This window comes from Synchiropus splendidus, chromosome 7, assembly GCF_027744825.2.
Source record: "Synchiropus splendidus isolate RoL2022-P1 chromosome 7, RoL_Sspl_1.0, whole genome shotgun sequence".
NCBI lineage: Eukaryota > Metazoa > Chordata > Actinopteri > Syngnathiformes > Callionymidae > Synchiropus > Synchiropus splendidus.
Genome location: NC_071340.1, coordinates 10281857 through 10303477, shown reverse-complemented (window position 1 = coordinate 10303477; position 21621 = coordinate 10281857). Strand labels below are relative to the sequence as shown.

Sequence of the window (21621 nt, the reverse complement as noted above, 5' to 3'; positions counted from 1 at the left end):
ACGTTTGGTTTGAGCTTAAACACTTAGCTCGTTCTCATATTTAAATACATTTTGCCCTTAAAAGTTTCCTGCCTACACATGGATTGCAGTGTTAATAAAGATATAACACGTAAGAGAAGAGTTGCGGAGGAGAGGCAAGCAAATGGCACATTTCTTCCGCCCACTCGTGCATTATTATTGATCTAAATACGCGCCTTAACATTAGGACTGTGGACACAAACTCGATCATCCATTAATTAAACAAATGAATGGACCATAATAAAGATCAAGAGGACTGGGACGCACCCTTCCGAAGCAAATCGTAGCTTACCCAAAATGGAAGCCCAGTTCCCACCAGCTTGGCTTGTACATTTTGATCTTGAACAAATGGTTTAGTGCATCAATGCATAAACACAAAGCATAAAGGCAAAGTTGACTTTTTCCGGGCGTTTTTTATGATGAAGCTTGCCAGGGTGTCCTCCACCTCTAGCCCTATGAGATTTTAAAAAAGTCTGACTGTCTGCGATGCATTTTTTTGTATTAAATGACAAAAAGTTGTATTCCCTTCTCATTTACTAAAAATGTTGGGCACATAACAAGTTCTCTCTTTTCCTCTAAATGATTGCGCTGATCCGTGATTCCGGATATAATAGAAGAGTGTCCTTAATGTTCCCCCTGAAGTCACCATTAATGAGTTTAACCCCATCTCCGTCGGAAGTGTGGTGATCCACAATTACGTTCACAACCTGTTCTCAATTAGATTAAAGCAGCCGCCCACAGGCGCAAAACAAACAGAACCTGACAATCAAGTTTACTTCTCCGTGCTCTTTAAACGACTAACTTGAGCACTTAAAAAAAAAACAACAACCACTTTTTCCAGGCATATAGAATCTTTGGTGTACCTAGCTAAACAGCAGGGGGTTGGTGGGCCTGACACTGAGATGTTGGGAGGAAATTGAAGTGAATTGCACAGATGGATAGGATGCGTACTCTCCACCAAGTAGCAGCATGAGAGTGCTGCCATGTGCAAAACAACACAATTAAGAGGGATGCTGAGGCTTATCAGCGAACGCGTCATGCAAATTGTGCTGTTAATGTGGAATACAAATGAGGAAGTTAGCTGTAATGAGAAGACGAGGGTGAAGAGAGTGGGGTAAATCAACATTAATGGAGAGCAGGGATGACCTGAACAGGAGACGTCTGAAGAGTAGCTGACTGGAGAGCTGTCTGGTTGATGGATAAAGCGAGAGGATCAAGTGATCGAACCCCTGAGCCATTGCGCGCTAATATGGGGTCCTTAGTGTCATTGATTCTCTCATCCAAAGAAGCTGATGTAGAGATGTCATGGCGTCTCCAAGGTTGGTCTGCCCTGCGCTGCCTCCAGCTGGACTAAACCCCTGAAGTAAATGAGAATTCATGAACAGCATCATGAACAGCATGACGCCATGCAGTGGGCATGTATACACTGCCATTCTGTCACGATTTAAGTCTCAGAATCAGTCACCAGAATACCCATAAACGCCCATAAATACTTCAAGTTTCATCCTCATGACATCACATTCTTAAGGCCCCTGGAGGCGCCAGAAGACCAAAGACAACTGGAAGTTTCATCCTCATTCACTCAAACCAATGAATTTGCGACCCTCCTCTGTCCATGCTCAAATCAAATGAGGTTGCTGTGGTTTTGACAGGAAAGAGCAGGGAGCGTATGATTCAAATTCGCAGTTTTCACTGACTTCTCTGTGCCTGTTCACCTCACCAGTGAGATAGATTCTGTCTGTCACTTTAGCATCACTGGAGAAATTTCTCTAAGAAGACAGCGGAGGGAAGAGTGTGGCTAGGTTTTTGTTTTTAAAAAGTCATCACAACATATGTTAGATTAAAGCAGAGGCCGGTGCGATCCACACTGGCACAAAGAGATTGTTTCATTGGTTATGAAAGATTAGTGCTGTCTTGATATCTTTTCAATAAAGATCAGCTTTTAAACACAACAACTTTCTTACCATCATAATTGTAGACTAGGGGTCATAAGTCTATCAGATACTGTCATGTAATCCATAATTCCAGATTTTGTGTCAAAACTGTCGTTAGTTTTGGCTGCTTTTGTTCCCTGCACCATTTTAAAAATCAACCAATGAGGACAGCTAAACTCTGAGTTTCACAAGGTTCTATTTTTAGTCCCGTCTCATTGCCAGTGTACATGCTACTGCTAGCTAAATCATCCAGCTCCACGACATATCTGGATATGCAGCAACCTTCTTTGAAAGGGAGCATTATTTGATGCACGACATTGCACAACGTGAAGGACAGTAAATGAGACTGCACTGATGGACGGAAAACTTTCAGGAACGGTTCAGGATAGAAACACAGAAATGTTGTTCTGTGTGCTTCATGCAGCAAAGAGGTCCCACATCACTGGAGAACTTCCACCCTGATGTTTAAATTTCTGCGTACAGATTTAACTTGGATCATTCTGGTGTCAAATATTGAAACGTATATAATGATTTTAATGATGTTAAAAATCTAAAAATCTAACATGCACATTATGGAAATCATGATGTTGGTATCCTAAAAACAGTAAAACATCCTTCAGTGAATGGACACCTAACAGTTGTTTCTGGTGTGGAAACTAAAACAAAATAATAAAAAAATGGATGGATCTAGATCCTTTTTTTTTTAGCACAAAATCAAACACTGACAGATGAACAGAGCAGTAATCCCACAAAATCTCATCTTTAAAAACAGGGAGCATGAACCTTTAAGAACTCAGGAACCCTTACACATCTGCAAGGACTGTAAGTAGTTTTCTAAAATAAGCACATGAGAACATTACCAGATAATTGGTGCATACCATGGACATTACCAATAAAAAAATCCTCTGCGGTGAAGAGGAACATTATCTTGTCATGAAACACAAAGTGGGCAGAGAGTTGTCTGAACCGCTCTCTCTTGTGTTCTGGTTAAGCAACAGATTTCAGCACAGCTGGTCACTTGGTTCACTATATTCCATTGTGATAATAATCACTAAGAGAACACAGTACATTGCTATTGCAAAATGTATCACTAATAAAGAGAAAGTATAATGCTTGCCACATGTACATATAATTTAAATACACAATTTAAAGGAGGTTTACAATCAATACATTTGCTGGTTATTTTATGCAGTTTTGTTATAAAACAGATCAGTGGTGTGTGAATAGACAAAAGTATAGGATATAATATACATATTAAAACATAACATTACAGAGAAATAAAAATTGAAAAATAATTATTTATTTTTCTTTATTGCTCATGTGCAAAATAATTCCAGATACAAATGTATGAAGCAAAATGTATCACAGGACGTCATATTACGGTAGCTCTTCACAGGCAATAAATAATGTATTACGGTTTTGGTTCATTCGCACGAGAACTATCTCCCTCTAGACGTTAACTCCTGAGCACCTGAGCAGCCATGAGATCCCATCCAGCAGACCCGACAGTGTCTCTGCTACTGTGTCCTGCACCTAAAGCAGAAAGAGAGGGTGAAGAACGGGACTTTTACAAAATACAACAAGAAGCATTTCGTTTCCCTACCATCCAGGGATTGTCCAGCTGAGACAGACCGAGCCTTCGAGCCATGTCAATGCAGTAAATTCGACCCGTTTTAGAGGTGCTACTGGACACTAAACTCGGCGGCTCTTCAGTGGAGATGCAGGAGAGGACCAGCAAAGGTCGAGGGGCCGAGTCGCGGACATTCCTTAGCACAGCCTGGATCTGAGGGAGCTCAGATGCTCGTTCATCTGCGAAAGACATGGTTTTAAGTACCGGTGAATAAATGAGTTCTGATGCAACACTCACCTCTCCATGGCTCAGCGTTGGCCACATAGATGAAACCATTCACCACCTCACACACCTGCTGAAGCTGAGGTGCCGGACTGTAGACTGGACGACCCACACTGTCATTTCCTTCGCATATGAAGAGTTTATCACTTAAATACTGCTTCTGCATTTTGGCTCGTTCCCTCTCTGCCCTGCAGACGTGAACATGCATCAAGAAATTGCAGTCATCTGACTGAAAATAAATGTTAATTTAAACAGAAAAATTAAAGGCCAAAACTTTTAAATAAGTTACTCAATAACACAAGAAAAAATGGAGGGGAAAACATAGCAGGGACAGAGGGAACAAAGTAAAAATATCATCAATAAAACCAAAACCAAAATATGCTTCATATAGTATAGGAACATAAAGCTTAAAAAAATACAGAAAGCACCAGTTTCTCATCAATGACAGATTAGCAGTTACTTTAACTTTTTTTTACTTTAATCTGCCTTTTATATGATGTAATCTCAACACACACTCTATTTCTTGTTGACTTTTCCTCATTCCTAATAAACCAGAGACAGGATCCCACTCTACAAGTGAGCGAGTGAACTCCCACTGGACACCCCTGTGACTTTCGAAATAAAGCAGATGATGTGTCTAACTTTGCTAGAATATTGTTTAAGCACATTGTCTCTGTTAACTGTAAATTAATCAGTAATAACAATGAAAATTACATCCTCAGTCTAGAATAGTTTGCAGCAAGGTTGAATTACATTGACTTATAGTCAGAATTGGCTGAAATTTCAACTTTGTTCCAATGTTGATGGTCATTTCAATGTCTGTTATGTGAGGAATGAATGGTTGTCAGCTTAGAGCTCAATGGTCAAATACAATAAAAATAATAAAAAAAAAACGGTTATTGACCTTTTTCGCCATAGTAGGGAAGGCAGACTTTATTTACTTACTTACCTATTTGTTGAATAAAGGGTTAAAATGTTGAATTTGTGCCGCTCTTTGTAGACATAGCTAATCCCAGAACCGATGCCTAGATTTAAAGAGAAAGTGAGTAGTCAATGCTCCCCCCTACTGGCCAAAACACCCTACTGCACCACGTTTGATAAAGTTAAGACTCAAGTAGCTCTGACCGTTAATCTGCCTGTGAGGAGTGCCGGACACGGGGAGAATATGAGGGGAGTGCATGAGCGTGGTGACCAGAGAGACGTCCAGCTGCTCCATGCCTGGGCCGAACATGGCAAATCGGGGTTCAGTCGCTGGTACCAACGACTGCAGGAATGATGTCAGGATCTGATATGTGGGGCGTGATGGAAGCCATCTTTGTCTGCAGGAAGGGCAGGCCCTCAGGTACCTGTGGGATGGACATTCAACAATGTATACACCGTATGTATAACTTTAAGACTACAAGTCAATACTCACTCAGCCATGTAGTCAGGTTTGGCTGTTGTCTCTGTGTCGTCTTCTGAGTCGCCATCCTTGATCAGTGGTGCATCCAGGGACTCCAGCTGGGGCATGGTCATGTGATCGATGGAAGTCCAGGTTGGCATGTCCCGCAGCAAGAAGAACCTCCACAACAGTGGGTCTCGAACCATCGCCCTCCAGTACCGGCTAGATGCACCCAGACGACAGATGTCCACGGGTGACAGGAAGGTCATGATCATGAACTGCAGATCTACCTTCAGGAGGAAGAGGTTTCTGAATCAAAACTAAGCTCAGCTACTGCAAAAGTATTCCAGTTTCTCTTCTCAGATCACTAGCGCTTATTCATGCGCCAACTTTTACATATACAAATTTCGTTCATATATATATATATATATATATATATATATATGTAATATAACTAAAGTTTGATATATAAAACTACAAACATACAAAATATACATACAAAATATATATTATTTTGGACATATAGTTTTGGTTTTATGGAAACAGGAGGCCTCAGACTGAAATTTCGTTGCCATAATACAGTGACATGTTTTTGGGCAATGACAATAAAGAAAGTCTACTTCGGTTACTACAGACGTAGGCTTCCTGTTTAAGGTTGTTTTAATACTTTATAAAATTCTAAATAAGCAGCTCCTATAGAGCCTCCTATTGTGAGGGGGTCTAACTTTAATGTTTTCAGTTCTCAACAAAACATACAGTAGGGATAAGCTCTCTCTCCTCTTTTAGCTACTGTGGCCCACACCTGAAGAACCCATTACTACATACTCACTCAAGTTTCACTTGACTTCCTTGAATTATTAAAGTTCTGATTGTTCTTGTTGTCCACCACAGCCACTTTCAGACACGAAATGTTTCGTTTATCCGCGGAGTCTTCGTTGAAATCACGTGACAGCACGAAATCGTCAACACTGATTTAACAAATACCGGAGCTTTCATATTGAAACATCCGGATCATCCTGTCATTATACCACGATTCATGGAAATACGGTCGTCTCGATTGGTCTCACCGGTAAGATGTCCAATAACCCCAGCTGTGAAGTCTCCTCCGATGAATCCAAATCCGCTTCATCCTCGCCACCTTTTCCGCTTGAAGGAAAATATTTTTCCCTAAAGCGTCTTAAACTCCGAATGACGACAGACTGACTCAGGGGATCGACTTCTGCTGACATTTTCGACACAACAAATGAGCGAAAGTATTTTGAACCCAGGTTCACTTCCTTGTTGCTGGAAGCAGCGGGGGATCATGGGAATTGCAGTTCATACACCCTGCGCTCAAAAAAACAAAAAACGATGTTTCATAAAACAACGCAGGTGTTTATTGTCAACAATGACATTAAAAAACAGGTCGACTTCTTTAATCAGTCATCATAAAGTAATAAAAGTGGCAAAAAGAAAATGGAGCTTGCAATAGGTGGGAGTACATGTGAGTGCTGTCGATACCTGAACATGAAGTACATTTCGGATGTGAACCTTTTGTTTTTAGTGCCACTTGAAATGATGCGTATGCAAGATGATCATATATTTAAAGCATAAACAATATGGCAACAAAGCAATAAATAAAATGTAGCTGTGCAACGCTTCATATCCAGCCGGATTACTTTCAACTAATCTTATGGAAAAAAAAATACTTTTTTTGTTAATTATTATTTTATATTAATATCAATGTTATTATAACACATTCTTAGCGTTAAACAAGTGCCCCAGCCAACAGTCTGGAATCAAGGTTACTGCTTTTTCAGCAGAACAGGGTGATAAAAAGGAAAAAGACAGCATCCTCAGCTCGCCCTGTCACTTCTACAATTTCACCATATTCGGATAGGGTGGTTTGGCATGAGATGAGGTCGCCTGATGGCACCCAACATTCTTCACTCATCTCGTCCGACAACAACGTTCCAAAACTTGCTTTTATGAATGTAAGGTTGCCACGCTGAATACTGATCGTACATCTGTGCTTGGAGGGCAACACAGATTCAGTTTGGCTCACTGTAAGATACTCAGGATTTCCTTGGCGTTCTCTGTGTTCCAGCCCTGGCCATGCAGAGGACCCTCACAAGCCAACACATATTTGTTTAGGATTTGTGTCCCAATGTCCCGAAAATGGAGGCGGTCTTCTTTATGATCCATATTCTCAGCACTGCAGTCTTCATACTTCACAGCCCAAAAGCACATTTCCCCAATGTACATCATTGTTAGGAGGTGCGTGTCTGAGAAGATGCCTGTCAAGAACATAAAAACAACACAAGTCAATGCCCAGACCATAATCATACTGGTCCCTCTCTCTGGTACTGTAGTATTTGTGTACTTTTGTGCCGGAGTCAAGAAAAGTGTTGGCATTCTTGGTGAAGTTGAATAGAAAGTCGGGTTCTCAATTTGGAAAAGTACCTTCAGAAAGGAAGTTTGCTGTGGCAGTATCATGTAGCACCACGCCGTCGTTGAGCTTCACTGAATTCCTCACCTGCAGCATTCGCATTAGGTAGCGCACACCTTCCTGGATACACTGGAAAGAGACATCAACAAGAGAAATAAACTATCTGCACTGAAACAAAAGTGACTTTTGAGCACACAATTTGGAGATTTTAATGAAGCATAATTATACATCTTATTTGTGCTGTCTGGTACCTTAAGAAACGTATCTTTATTTTTCTTAATCCACTGCTTCCGTTGATGCAGGGTGTGGCAGTACATGTAGAGAAGAGCGCCACGTCTCCAATAAAGGCATTCTAACAGCTCAAGGCCCAACATGGACTGCACCTTTGGTTGAATGAATAAAATAAACAGTGCCGTACAGACTTGTGAGCAAAATAGGAATCGGTCAAGAAATGAACATGTTCAACTTGCACTACAAATACAGTGCACCTCTTGTGCAGGTGCGAGCCTCCCAGCCAAAACTTCAGGCTCTGTCAGGTCTTGGAGTAGCTGCTGGATTTTAAAAGGTGAGCAGTCCTCGGGGAACTCCTGGTCTACCAGTTTATTCTCTTCATAAAATGTGATGTCGAGGACCACCTGAGAGTAGAGCAAACATGAACATACAGGTACTTCCTTCAATAACTATTATGCAATTTTAAACAGCTAAACAGGGTTTGGGTCGAGGATTTGATTCATTACAGATCACCGTATTCAACAAAAGCAACTCTAAACACACAAAAAGCTGGACTTTCTGGGAAACGTGTAGGTTGAAACAAAAGTTCTTCCAAAATGCTCAAACACCGCAATATATAGAGAAATATATTTGTTGACATTAGCAAATATGAAATATAAATGCCGGCGCAATAAAACTGAATAATAATACTGAATCAGAACTCTAAAATAGAGAACAGCACCGAACCATTCACCATTACACCCCATTAATTTCCACAACCCAATGAAAATATAGGTATTGATTCACATATTCAAACTAGTCTGACAGTGTCTCCACATCTAGCCACCATCAAATTTTGGGTGTGATCTAGGTGGCTGTCTTATTTAAAAAAAGTGAACTTTTTCTCGATAATTGTTTTCTTAATCACTGAAAAACTCTGGAGGCCAAAGGGTTATGATGATGTAGTCTCATCTTTTCTATGACTGAAACAGCTGCAACCCGGTAGCATGTCTTTTATAAAAGTGAAAGTGAACGCGTTGGTGATACCACTCTGTGTCCTTGGGTTGACATAATCTTTTTGAAATCGAAATTATTTCAAACGTTATGCCACAGCCCAGCCTTAACCCCTAACGTGTCCAGATCTAGCAGGATTGTAAGGAACATTGAGTATTTTGTAACCCCAGCAAACATGAAACCAACATGTCTATTGCCACCTACCTCGGTGGTTCCTCAACCAAAACGTGATGCAAAGATGTACGGCTTTTACACAACAGAGCCGCAGATCAATATAGGCTCCAGGGCTGACACCAGACCATCATAAATTATTCATCATGTGCACCCAGATTCACGGTTATCTCAATAGGGCCTCAGTAATACATGTCATAAGCAGTATTTTTTCAGTACCAAATCACCAAGAAATGAGGGCCATGATGTCTTTACTTGAGTATACATCAGGTCCGTGACAAGGCAGCTCTAAATGTTTTGCCCATCAGGTGGAAAGACATCTAGATGAAGAAGACAATAGGGAGAACTGTTTGAAAAAGAAAGTACCTGGGTGTAGTCCTGAAGAATCTTGGACAGGTTGTTACCATCTCCTCCCTGTCTATAGTAACTTTTCAGTTTGTCGAGAATGGTGGAAGCATTTTGAAGGTAGTCATCATCTGAGGAAAAAAGTTTTGTTTCAGCAATACGTTTTCAACAATAACCTTATTGGTTAGACTTGGGACTGACGACAGCACCACCAAAATAAACGACATATGTTAGCTGTCATTAGCCAACAAGCGGCTAACGCATAATTCGTTCGCATCAAAATCACAATTTGGTAATGGATGGAATCACATTCTAGTCCTACATTGCATCGATGTGTGCGCAAATCCCACTGTACTCCACAGAGGCCGTTCTGATTTATTTGGCTGATGCTTGTGGTTGCAACTTGCAATAGCTAGCTGAGTAGCTAATAGACTGGTTCTATGATAAACCAAGACGACGCAGCCAAGGAGCCCATGTGTATGAGGTGAATATCCTGCAACGATACCTTGTTTTTCTGCTTTGAGGGTGGAACACTTGATATCTAACTCAAATATCCGTCTCTCCAACTCGAACCCCTGTCGCCTGTAGTCGTCGGCCATGACTGGATCTGCTGCTCACAGTATTAGTCACGTGAGGCAGGGATTAGTCACGTGTTAAGATACGTCATTCTACGCTTTCGTAAACACACCAGTATTTTTCTTATAGCGGCGCTTGTTTTGGCCTAATTAAAAATATGATTACAAGTTTAAAATTTGTATCTATATATATATAACAATTGTTACTTTTGGTGTTGTTTATAGTTGTGTAAAAAATCACGAGAAAAAATATGAAAAATATTAATCTCATAAAATAATCATCAAAACAAATAAAGATGAATAGCAGAAGACTCATTTTCTAATAAGTTCTAATAAGTAAATGGCTCCTCATGTCCCATGTCTCCACTAGTTTTGTGTTTTATTTTACATGTGAGACGAATAAAGGCCCCTTCTATATATGTCACACTTGCCTGAGTTGTGCCTTTCACTATTACATTCACTATCAAGAGGTCCAGCACAAGATAGAAAAGAAAGCTCAAATCTTGATATTATATCTCTTTTGTCTGTTTCTGCATCAACAACTGTAAAACCTTCTTTTGAATTCTGTCATACCACATTTTTCTATCCATATCAAACTTTTGTTTCTATCATTCTGTCACTCCTATTTAACAATTTATTTTTCAAATATCTTGATGATGCAGCGTACAATTATAGTGTGTATTTCATTTGTAATCTAGGTTTGGCTAAATATTTTAATAGTCCTGATAATGACAGAAAATACTCTGACTTATGTTTTCCAGCGATACTTACCAGACTGCTATTATTGTCAAATGCTTTTGCTGCTGGTTCCACCTTGAAAGACATTTTAACAAATAAAGGCAAAGTTAAGAGGCTAAAAATAAAGTCATCATCAAGACATTTTTTTTTCTAATGTCGCAAATTATATTTCTGTCCTATCTGCTGTCATAAATTATATTTCTGTTCTATTTTAATTTTCTATTTTCTATTGATCTCTGAATGTATACATCCACTTCATACACTGTCATTCTGTTGCACTGACGCATTGAAAGCCAAAGCAAAACATGGGAAATGCCCCTATTTGTACATGCCACGGTTAAATGGCTTGTGCAGGTTGTCATTCATTGTTGCACGGCATCCATGCATTCACCTGCTCAGTTAAGGTTGAGACCCGGGGCGTCAGCAAACAAAACCTCAGGCGTTTCTTTCTGTCACTTGTGAACAAGACTCCAAGATGCTTACATTTCATAACCCAAGGTAGGCTCTGATCTCCAACCTGGACAGGACATTTCACCCATTTTTGACTAAACCATGACCGTCATTATTGCACTACATAATATCTTTTTTGATGGTATTTTAAATAATGTACAATATAAATTCGATCTTCTTATCCGACGTAAACATTGCGGTAGGAGGCGCACGTTTTCAAAATAAATCGTCTTTCTAAACGATTGTACTGAAAACAGTTAAGTAGTTTAATATTACTTACGGCAATGTGAGATAGCCAGGTTGTGTATGGGTGTCATGTGACTCAAAATAAACCTGTTTATAAGCCACGATTTACATTCCTTCCTTTATTCTGAAAGGCCCATCTGATTTTTTTTTTGCGTCACGTTACCGTAATACCCCGAGTAGTCGGCCAACTGACGTCGCTACCGCTCCCCCAGTCAGTCAGTCACTCGTGTGGGATTCAGAAACATGGCCGCTGTGAAAGCTCTGTGCAGAGTAGATACTTTATTGTTTAAACATGTTTCAGGTCAAGGCAGAATTAAAATAAGCGTCGGCCACAATCCTTTGAGCAAGGTTAGTATGAATGCAATATTTGCTATTGGAGTTCATGCTAAGCTATTCGTTTACGTGGAGCTGTGGGAAATGTAGAGGTCGTATTACATCAAGTGCTACATTTGGTTTGTCGATGTATACTGTTTATCATTGGTTTATGTAGGTAATTCGGCTGCTGCCATCTGTCTAAAATATATCACGCTTTCCTAATTTTCATTGTATAATTTTGCTAGTTTGCAGCCTACCATGAAATGGAGAGTTACTTTTGCAGTCGCGATTGTTTAAAGTTAGGCTTGTAATGTGTTCATTCAAAGGTGATACCTGAATACAAATATTCTGCCTTGCAGATTTTTCACCCGAATTACACCGTCATGATGTTTTAAAAATGTATCTATACATTTGTTAAAAAAAGGAAGAATAAAATTATGTCTGCGTAGTGTTGTATTTACAGTTCAAACAATTCAGTTTACACGTCAAAGACACTGAAGAGCCTCAGGCAGTAATTTAAAATTCATTTAACGACTAACATTGATTTTTGCATTTTTGTGTAATGTGATTCCTTGTATTTTCTTTAAATGAATGTAAGCCAAAACAGTTCCCCAGTCTGTTGCAGTATTAGTTCATCCTGACGGCATGTGTTTTCCACGCGGGAGTGAATCAAATGGATTGTCACAACTAAACGTGGTATCAGGCTGATAGTGTCTGCTACAATATTTGTGTTCCATATTGTTGCTGGGGTCTATTAAAATAAAATTCTGGTCTCTCCAGGTATGTGGCTGCTACTTATCGACCTCCAGTCAGAGAAGTGCAAAGTTCTACTCTGATCCCACAGAGGCGGTGAAGGACATCCCGAATGGGGCAACGGTGCTTGTGGGAGGTAAGATGCACACGAGTGACTTGGTCAGTTGTTGCATTCTTTTTTATTTCTTTTTTACATGTACCTGTTTTTTATGTTTTGTCAAAATTAACTAGCTCGTAGATCTTTGAATAAAAGGTGAAAAGAGATTAATCGCTTTGCTACAATGTTATGAAACTTTGTTTTCTTCTTTGTGGAAGCAGGCATTTCGTAGTTAAGTGGTTGATATCAGTGTGTCAATTTGCTTATGGGTCTGATAAAATGCAATACAAATTTACTGGTATCAAGGTATTCAGATAAGACCAGATAACACTTTATTGTGTCATCCTCGCAGTGGCATCAGTACAAGAATAGCGAGCAGAACTCTTATGTTAAATCCTTCACCCACAGAACAGAAAACTTGCCAGTGTTTTGTTGTTTGCTTGTGTGGATTGGACACACTATGGAGTTAGTGTCTGCCTGCCTGTTTTATTTATAGCAAAGTCAGCTGAAACATTATTCAACATTTTCCACTCGCTGTGTGAGGGCACTCTCACGCTGAGAATGGCTCTCAGTCATGTGCAATTACGCTTTTGTTTTTACTTGGGAAGTGAAGTTTTTCTTTGAAAAGTTTTGATCAATCTGTTTATATATGTGTGTACCAGCAACACTTCTTCTCGCAGTAGTTTCATTATAAAACATGTATATTTTACTTATGTTACTTGTTAAAGCAAAATGCTGATATAATCCCTCAATAATTAACACAACTTGATGAAGCAAATATAAGTAAAAAAACCAAAAATAAATAAACACTAATGTCTTAGGCCTAAAATAGAAGATTAATGGAATAAAAAATGTGTTCAATGAAAGTGCAGTGATAAATCAACATTTATATTTTAAAGTTTGGATCAAAAATGGTGGTTTGCACTGGTTTAATTCCCTCATGTCATAAATGTCATAAAGTTTCAAGACCGTCAAAAACCAAATGATACACTATTACATGCAGGAAGTGCATGACCCTTCATGATTGGCTGTCAGAGCTGGTGAAGCTCCAGATCAAACTTCAATTCTTAGAAGTGTCAACAACCACGAGTCATGTGGTATGTTAATCCAGAACCCCAAGGTGACTATTGCAAATACACGGTGACGTGCAACTCGAGTATTTATGCATCATATCTCAAACATGTGAGGTCACATGCGACCTGATTGTTTGAACTGTCAACATTTTGTAGAGCACTTACAATCTTTGATCTCTAACCCCACTTGTATTCAGGCAAGGCAGTGTTGCAGCTGGCGAGGGCTTTAAAAACCTTCCAAAAGTGCGGGACTCATTATAGGACAGCGTTTTTCCTGAGCTGCAGCATGTTTGGGAGAGCGTGACCTTGCCCTGGTACCTTAGTAGGCTCGTTTAGATTTAATATTCAGTCATCCATATTTCAAGTGATACATTTGGAGAGATGTTAAAGAATCTGCTATTTAATGGAAAACAAAAGAATAAAAAATAAACTTGCACATTTACTTGTCACAAAGTGTCAACTGAATATCCAGGTAGCAGTGAAAAAAATATTCTGGTCACCCTGGTTGCTTGCATCTGTATAGTAGGGATAGTTTGGATATTGACCAAATGTACTTGTGACTTTTGACAGAAGTGGTATTCAAGAGTATTATTTTCACTGCTCATGAGAATTTTCTCAAGATGTTGGAGACGAGAAAAAAGAGTGAACCTTTTCACTGTTATGTTCAAATTGGTCGCTGGGCTAGTATATAGTGTTTTTCATAGCCTTTTCTACTTTCCTATAACCTTTTCGTGTTTCCCACAGGGTTTGGATTGTGTGGAATACCGGAGAATCTCATCAACAGTTTGCTGAAAACAGGCGTGAAGGATCTCACTGCTGTCAGCAACAATGCAGGGTACGTCCGTACTCGACAGGTTTCCTCGTCAATATTTGAAATGAGTTGTTTAACATTTAGAATATCTTAATCCTGGTGATTATGATCGATTACATTACATGTGTACTAACACAGATGCCATTTACTTTGTTATTTAAATACTGTCATCAGTGTAAAGAGTGTCACAAGATGAGTACAGTATGTCTTGCACTTGTCCACTTTGATTTGTTGGACAGCTTTAGTTTTACTGCCGTCTACGTCATGCACATGTGGGATGTGTTGAAAATAATAGCTATAAGAAAATAGGGAAAATGAAAATGAGGTGTTATAAGAAACATATTAATGTATTAAGGTTTTACCTAGCAGGGTGTCTGGGTGACCTTAGTGTTGTCACAAAGACCAAAACTTTTCTCCAAAGTGAAGCAAGTGCAGCAAGTGTAGAAATGGCTATGAAAAAGCCTGATGTATTAGTTGACTGAAAAGTAAATATATGATGATTTGGCAAATAGTTGTTTTTGTTTGAGTAAATTTTGCAACTTTGACTGGTTATATGTGCCTTATGCTGTTTTGAAAGTAACTGTGTTACACTGGGCCTCACTTGTCATCTGTTTTTGATTTTAAGTGCACGCATGAACAGTGTCCTCAGAGTCTGATGTTTCTCTTCATAATATGAAGAAGAAAAAGAATGAAGAAGATTGTTGTTGTTAAAAAGTTGTATGAAAAACTTGAAAATAACCATAAAAAGAGAATGAAAAAAACATAAATATATGGCAGCGAGACAGGTTTTCCATGGAGCTTTCACCCCACCCCTCAAAAAAAAAAAAAAAAAAAAGACAATCAAGAAGCGATAGAGAAACAATGGAAGGAAGGAATTTAGTTGAATGACTTAGGGGAAATGTTAAATTGAGGTAATGACAATTTCCACAGGTATCTGTATTTCAGATTACACTGGGATTTGTACGCTTTTATGGAGTAATTGGTGTTCATCACGCCAAAATAAAGATCAAACGAATTAAATTGCGAGTTGTATGCAGGAGGACATGTTGAAGTAGGGAGGCAAACTGCATGCTAGTTTTTGGCGGTGTGAGAAACGAGGTTAGTTATGGGGAAGAATTGAAAATACTCCCATGCCCCATACACAATCCCAAGCCATAGAAAATGGCAAATGCAAATGGGGGAATTACTCAATGATACACGTGCGTACCAAAAAAAAGCAATGACCACCATCAACCTACACCATGTAAATAGATAAATAACGGAATTAGAGTTTGAAAAAGCAATTAAAAATGAAATGGTAAAGAATAGAGAAAGTAGTTTCCGCTGGTTAATGTGTGATCAACCCCAAACAGTTTCCTGTTACTCAGTAACATTTGTGAAACTTAAGACCTTTTGTCTCAAAGAATAATAAATGTTTCACTACAGCGGCTTTAAGAGAAGGAGGAACAATTGGTGTTTTGTTTGGTAACTGAAAATGCACCTTTTGTATTTGTACCTGTTTCAGGATTCACAGCAGTATTCATTTTCTGAAGGTTATCGTCAAACATTTGCAAGTGTCTGGAATCATCTATGATGTTGATGTGTGAAAGGAGAGAGCTGGGAGTCAAAGCATGTTTGTGTGGAGGGTAGAGACTGTTGTACGAAGTGTCGGAGGTACCAGGTGGCTGGAGAAAACATAGAGAACCGGTGAGGTCTAAATTGAGGAGGGAGGCCAACCAAAATACAGAGATTGTATCCGTCATTGTCCACTAGGTGGCAGGGCAGTGAAGGCTTTTAGAAGGTGCATCTTCGTATGTTTTTGTTGGCTAAATGGTTGGAAAAGAAATATTTGAGCTTCAGCCTAATAAGGTCATGAAGTTTGTGAAAGGATGAAGTTATTTTTACTTTTATATCCTGGAGTATTCATGCCTCTGAAAAGGACCAGTCCCCCAATTGCAGTAGAACTAAATAATTGTCACTGACTCAAATCGTAAATGCCTAGCCACTTGAAAGTCTTTTTTATCACATGCTACTAACATGTGTAACTTTGTCTCATTACTTACAGGGTTATAATTAATTGTTATTTGTTGCATTTTAATATTGATACCAGAATGACCAAATTTAAGTTGAATCTCTTTACATACACTTAAACATCAGGGTGGAAGTGCTGCAGATATAAGTGAACAGAAATCATCAGACCTATATGCTGCGCAAAGTAAAGGTTGTTATTTTTTTCTTCCTAAACAAATCTTGTATTGAATGTTGTTGAATTTTCCCACTGTGGGACTAATAAAGGCCATCTAATGTATAATTCATCAAAAATACGTTAATGAAGAGTTAACAAAGTTTGAGAAGAAGCAGATACTGCCCAAAAACACACATAGATATCAACCAGGTTAAAAATCAAACTACTTTTAAAGATCAAACTCTAGTAACTGGCGTACAAGAGTCACTGTGTCACTGTGAAATGTTGATCCACCCAAGCCTCTCTTTGCTTTCAGTTTGCAAGAATTCACAAATGTATTCTTGCCTCAGTAAAAAAATATCTAAATCTTGTTAAACAGTTAAATAAAAGCACCCCATATTTCAAAGGTTTCTTGGGATTTGGTTTCTGAATATCTTATTTTCTCTATTTAGAGGCAGGACATGATGTCTCTGAGCTATTGAGTGTGTAGGCGGGGCAGCATCCTTCCACCTGAGCAGCATCGCCCTGTGGGCCAAGAGTGCACAAGAAGAAAGTAGAAGTCGATTATTAGATGATACATATTTTATCTCCCCAGTAAAGCCAAACAGAGCTATAAGGGGACTTATTAGTGTTATCTCAATATCAAGAAAATTGTCAGTCCAGAATCCATTCAGGCTTGGACACATCTAGAACATGTGGCCTCAGTAGCCTTCTATGGTCTCAGATTTGTCTGATCTCTGGATACAGTATGTGCATGAAGGTTTGACTTTTAAATAGTTTGAAACACTGCATTATTGTTTTGTGTTTTTGTTCCCAGAGTGGATAACTTTGGTCTTGGGCTGCTTCTGAAGACCAAGCAGATCAAGAGGATGATCGCCTCGTATGTCGGGGAGAATGCTGAGTTTGAGCGACAGTATCTTTCTGGAGAGCTGGAGGTGGAATTGACGCCACAAGTGAGTTTAAAGTATCGATACACTAGTCACACTGCATTCTGAGTCTTAACGCACTTTGATGCTAGTGAACAGGGTCCTGTTTCACTTCTAGGGCACTCTGGCAGAAAGAATCAGGGCAGGGGGCGCTGGGATCCCAGCTTTCTTCACAGCTACTGGATATGGCACGCTCATCCACCAGGGAGGATCCCCCATTAAGTACAACAAAGACGGCAGCATTTGCATTGCCAGCGAGAAGAGAGCGGTACAGTTTCATGTTAAATTTCCAGATAAGTTTGTTCTGTTCCCACGTCTAGATGGAATCTGATTTTTTGTTTCTCGTTCTGTGTTGTGTTCAGGAGCAGGAGTTTAATGGCAGACACTACATTATGGAGAAGGCCATCACCGGTGACTTCGCTCTGATTAAAGCTTGGAAGGCTGACAAGGCGGGAAACATTGTTTTCAGGTAATGACTGATGTGGAATAAAGAATAAAATAATCAAACCAGCTCTACACATTGAACAAAAAAACGTCCTAAATTCAAGTCTGCAGCCTTATTGTGTTTACACAACACGTTGATTATTGTCGGGAGTCATGTGAGACCAGGCGTTTTTAGTCTGACCTTGAGTGCTTCAATGTGGTTCAGTCTTCACTGTCTCTTTCAAATGGACTTCAGTGTGCTATTCACAATATCATATTTTAAAAGACATTTATTCACATACTGTATATGTTTTTTAATATGGTGTCCTCTTCCTCTGTGAATCAAAGCAAAATCTATTGCTCAACGTATGAAGCATTTGAAATTGAGTCTTTATGTAATTTAATTTCAAAAGTACAATTTGAAATTAAATGAAATATGCTTTTTTTGTCTGCATCGTGGATAATGTCAATCACTGTCACTAACATGAAACGAAATAATGCATGTTTGTTCTCCAGTGCTAATTCAAACATTCTCAAAAGAAAAGTCAGTATAATTAATTCGAAATTCAGTATAATTTTTACATGAATATGAGTTGCTTTGAAAGTTCTTGTAATACACCAAATCACCACTGGAGAGCAATGCGGTCTTTTAAACTGAAAGTCCTAAGTTTCCAAAGCCAGCACATGCCCCAGCCAAAAATAGACCGGGTAAAAGTATATTTTTTGCATTTCAGGAAAACAGCCAGAAACTTCAACCAGCCCATGTGCAAGGCTGCCAAAACCACCGTCATTGAGGTATGCACCCTCCCAAATTTGCATGCTTATCATCACTGCTGTGTGAACATTTCTATCTAACAGCAGAAATTTTAAATCCAGTTTAAGCCTCACTTTGATGCTTTCATGCCTTATCTCGACTTTTACTTTCCATGAATTTGGGTGTCATTCAGTTTGAATTCGTCTCGCGTATATGTAATGACATCCACACTTTTTACAAGTATTGGAGTTCATTTTATACCCTATTTATGCCATACCTGCCTTATATAAATGATGCCTCCACATTGTTCTCAGCTGAGAGAATTTTCCTCCTTCACAAAGAAGTGCTACCATTACTTTTTGTCTTTATTTATATGCGTCATATCACCACACGCAGAGCTTCACACCTCCTGTATGGTCACAGTTGCCATCTTTGAGGCAACAACAATGTGGGGAAATATGATAAAACAGAAATATACTGCTTGTTAAAGGTCATTGAAAACACTTCTATTGTGCAGAGAGACACACATTATATTGTCTATAAATGTTGGAGGATCAGTGCTTAGTACTGGACCTGAGGGGATGGCATCAGAAAGGTGTGTCATTTTTTTTCTTTTTTTTTTTTTGACTGCAGACCTGCCAGGGAGCACATGCTGATCCCAGCTTACTGCCAAATAGTCCGACACTGGGCGCGTGATTTTAAATAAATGAGGTTTATTAATCCAAGATGCATTCCGTTATTGTTCGTGGTTTAGCTCTAATGCCTGTGTGCTCATTTTCTCCCCACTTATGGCTGAGGACTGGGGCTAAATACTGTAATTAAATTAAATTGAAGTGGAGCATCATGGTGGGGCGTCGCTGTCATCTCTCTCACTGTGGGGTACTCCAAGGGGTACAGGAAATTTGAAAAAGGGGAAAAAAAAACGTTTGAACTCTTGTTGATGTCCAGTATTACTTCTCGGTGTAAGTGGTAAAATTGTTGACACATGGTTGCCGCAATACCAGAATTCTCATGTATTTATAATCTCTGTACTTCACCATCTGTTTGCACTCAATTTCAATTGCTGAGAGCTAACTTTACAGTCATGAAAAAACAGCAGTGGCCAATAGCCTCCAAGTTTATAAAAACAAATGGTGCCATTCTAATGATTGTGGCCATGGTAACAATGACAGACAATTTGACATTAACAATTGAACAGTAGTGATGTGGCACCTTCAAGTATAAATCATCGAAATGTCCTTAAAGGGGCACTTCAGATTCAGTTTTTTGTTTTGCACATATTTTCACATGACTAAAACCTCCATAGTTTTATTGGATACCATAAACTTGCAGCATTGAAAAAGGACATGAATATTTATGTGAATAACTGCTTCTCAAAGACAAAAACAAGAACTTAGTGTCTGTTGTGTTTTACATCATGCTTGTGGAGATGCCATTCTCCATCACAGGCATGACATCTCATGGATTTTTAAACCTCTTATGTTCAGCTTATTGGCCTCGTTTGAATATGAGCCATATTTTCTTGTCTGTCCAAAATATTGTCATTTTTGGCTATGTCAGTCTGTGAATCTCCATCTGCTCCTCCTTGTCAGAACCCTCCTCAGACACTGACACGTTGAAGGATGAGTAAATCTAAAATATTAGTGCTAATAACATGAGCTCACAGGTCGTCAGAGAGCATGTCATGTGGTGGAAGCGACCGAGTGATAGAAGCCTTTGCCACTGCAAACATAGTGAGCTGACCCTCTGGTCCTGATAACGTGTATTCAGCTAAGAATAATATTAACACATTAACACATTTTTCTTGTTGATTAATTGTCAGACAAATTATTGGCGATAAACAATATTATTATCAGTATTTTTAAACCACCAATTTAATGATAGTTTAACAATTATCTGTATTATTATGGATTTTGTACCGTGGTATCAGTTCTGGTGGCAAACCCACCTGAGATGTTGTATGCCAGCACTGATGATAACCCCCCGGGCACAAGTTGGTGATCAAGTTAGTTGATGTTTGTAGCTGTGATTTGACAAGTATTTTCATTTTGTTGCAATGTTCAGCCATACATTGAAGCTTTGTTTGTCCACCACAGCAATTCATATTTGCAATTGTTTTGTCACAGTCCTCTTTTTAAATCTGCATTGATTTATTTATTTGTGATGGTGCGTACATGAAACACTCCTGGCGTACTTTCATATGTATATGTCGGAGTCTGCGGCATGTTCCCACTCTGAACCCCATTTTAACCTTCCCTGATGTGGGCAGTGAGGAAGCTAAGTAAATGGACAGTGCATCCCATAGAAATCTGATGCTGTGAATGGTGGACTACAAAATAATCATGGTGTAAAAAATATTCCTGAATCGTCTCAGGCAAATATCCTACTGGAATGGAACTTGTTCCATTGTCTTTTTTGTGAAAAATCCAGGTCAAAGTGACTGTGTTACAGCTGCCCACTGGAATGTGAATGTGTGACATTAGATTGGTATTTAAAGGTGAGATGAGAACCCATCCACCACAAGGTCACATCATCTTTCTTTCTCCCACATTATAGCATACTGCATTTTCCTGTTACCGCGAAGCCCATGGTTGAAAATAGACCAATTTTAAAACTGTGACAGCAGTGGAGCAGAAACGGTCTTCAAGGATTGAAGTGACATGAGTGACAATGCAGTCCTGCTTAGAGAGCTTGAATTCGAGATGAAAGCGTAATTTGTTGGCTTTAATATAAACCCGTCTTTTTGAAAATTGTTGCACCCGTGTATTTTTTAGTGAGTGAGGCAGATAAGACAAATTGGTTCACACTTTTCAAAAATGTGACGATTTCATTTGACAGGTAAATGAAGTCGATCTTAACTCCCCAGGTGCATTTTGGAGATCCATTAAATTGCAGGTGAGAGAACAATTTGACAAGAAGATCCTGAGTCAAAGCTTAAAAAAA

At 39.1% G+C, this 21621-nt stretch overlaps 3 protein-coding genes across 5 annotated transcripts in view; 1 reads left to right on the top strand and 2 right to left on the bottom strand.

Annotated features, from left to right (window-relative positions):
• Positions 1-2552: 2552 nt before the first annotated feature.
• On the bottom strand, positions 2553-6453 carry fbxo4 (F-box protein 4). 2 transcript variants are annotated; one of them, XM_053871102.1, is made up of 7 exons: positions 6253-6453; positions 5219-5475; positions 4930-5150; positions 4754-4829; positions 3820-3992; positions 3556-3761; positions 2553-3485 (listed from the first exon to the last, which is right to left on the bottom strand). In XM_053871102.1, the coding sequence occupies exons 1-7, from the start codon at positions 6412-6414 to the stop codon at positions 3402-3404; spliced, it is 1179 nt and encodes a 392-aa protein (XP_053727077.1). In that variant the 5' UTR covers positions 6415-6453; the 3' UTR covers positions 2553-3401. The 2 variants fall into 2 exon arrangements, with proteins under 2 accessions (XP_053727077.1, XP_053727078.1); XM_053871103.1 differs by having other exon boundaries at positions 5219-5471; positions 6253-6399.
• Positions 6454-6538: 85 nt separating this feature from the next.
• rimoc1 (rab7a interacting mon1-ccz1 complex subunit 1) lies at positions 6539-11447 on the bottom strand. Of its 2 annotated transcripts, none has more exons than XM_053870347.1 (6): positions 11397-11447; positions 9375-9484; positions 8102-8248; positions 7865-7996; positions 7628-7742; positions 6539-7461 (listed from the first exon to the last, which is right to left on the bottom strand). In XM_053870347.1, the coding sequence occupies exons 1-6, from the start codon at positions 11431-11433 to the stop codon at positions 7226-7228; spliced, it is 777 nt and encodes a 258-aa protein (XP_053726322.1). In that variant the 5' UTR covers positions 11434-11447; the 3' UTR covers positions 6539-7225. The 2 variants fall into 2 exon arrangements, with proteins under 2 accessions (XP_053726322.1, XP_053726321.1); XM_053870346.1 differs by lacking the exon at positions 11397-11447 and adding an exon at positions 9859-10010.
• Positions 11448-11540: 93 nt separating this feature from the next.
• Positions 11541-21621, top strand: part of oxct1a (3-oxoacid CoA transferase 1a) — a 46085-nt gene continuing 36004 nt past the window's right edge. The window contains exons 1-7 of the mRNA XM_053870345.1: positions 11541-11710; positions 12458-12566; positions 14345-14435; positions 17393-17528; positions 17620-17769; positions 17864-17970; positions 18659-18719. Coding sequence (XP_053726320.1) covers positions 11606-11710; positions 12458-12566; positions 14345-14435; positions 17393-17528; positions 17620-17769; positions 17864-17970; positions 18659-18719 — 759 coding nt within the window. The 5' untranslated portion in view covers positions 11541-11605. The remainder of the gene's footprint in view (positions 11711-12457; positions 12567-14344; positions 14436-17392; positions 17529-17619; positions 17770-17863; positions 17971-18658; positions 18720-21621) is intronic.

Bases quoted from the DNA above. Each gene is read 5' to 3' on its own strand.
- fbxo4 (XM_053871102.1), bottom strand. From the start codon at position 6,414: ATGTCAGCAGAAGTCGATCCCCTGAGTCAGTCTGTCGTCATTCGGAGT. The intron at 5,151-5,218 runs GTGAGTATTGAC...TCCATCCCACAG, and splicing joins AAACCTGACTACATGGCTGA to GTACCTGAGGGCCTGCCCTT. The intron at 4,830-4,929 runs GTCAGAGCTACT...CTTTAAATCTAG, and splicing joins TCCTCACAGGCAGATTAACG to GCATCGGTTCTGGGATTAGC.
- rimoc1 (XM_053870346.1), bottom strand. From the start codon at position 9,952: ATGGCCGACGACTACAGGCGACAGGGGTTCGAGTTGGAGAGACGGATA. The intron at 9,485-9,858 runs GTATCGTTGCAG...TTTTTTCCTCAG, and splicing joins CCTCAAAGCAGAAAAACAAG to ATGATGACTACCTTCAAAAT. The intron at 7,743-7,864 runs GTACCAGACAGC...GTCTCTTTCCAG, and splicing joins ATAAAGATACGTTTCTTAAG to TGTATCCAGGAAGGTGTGCG.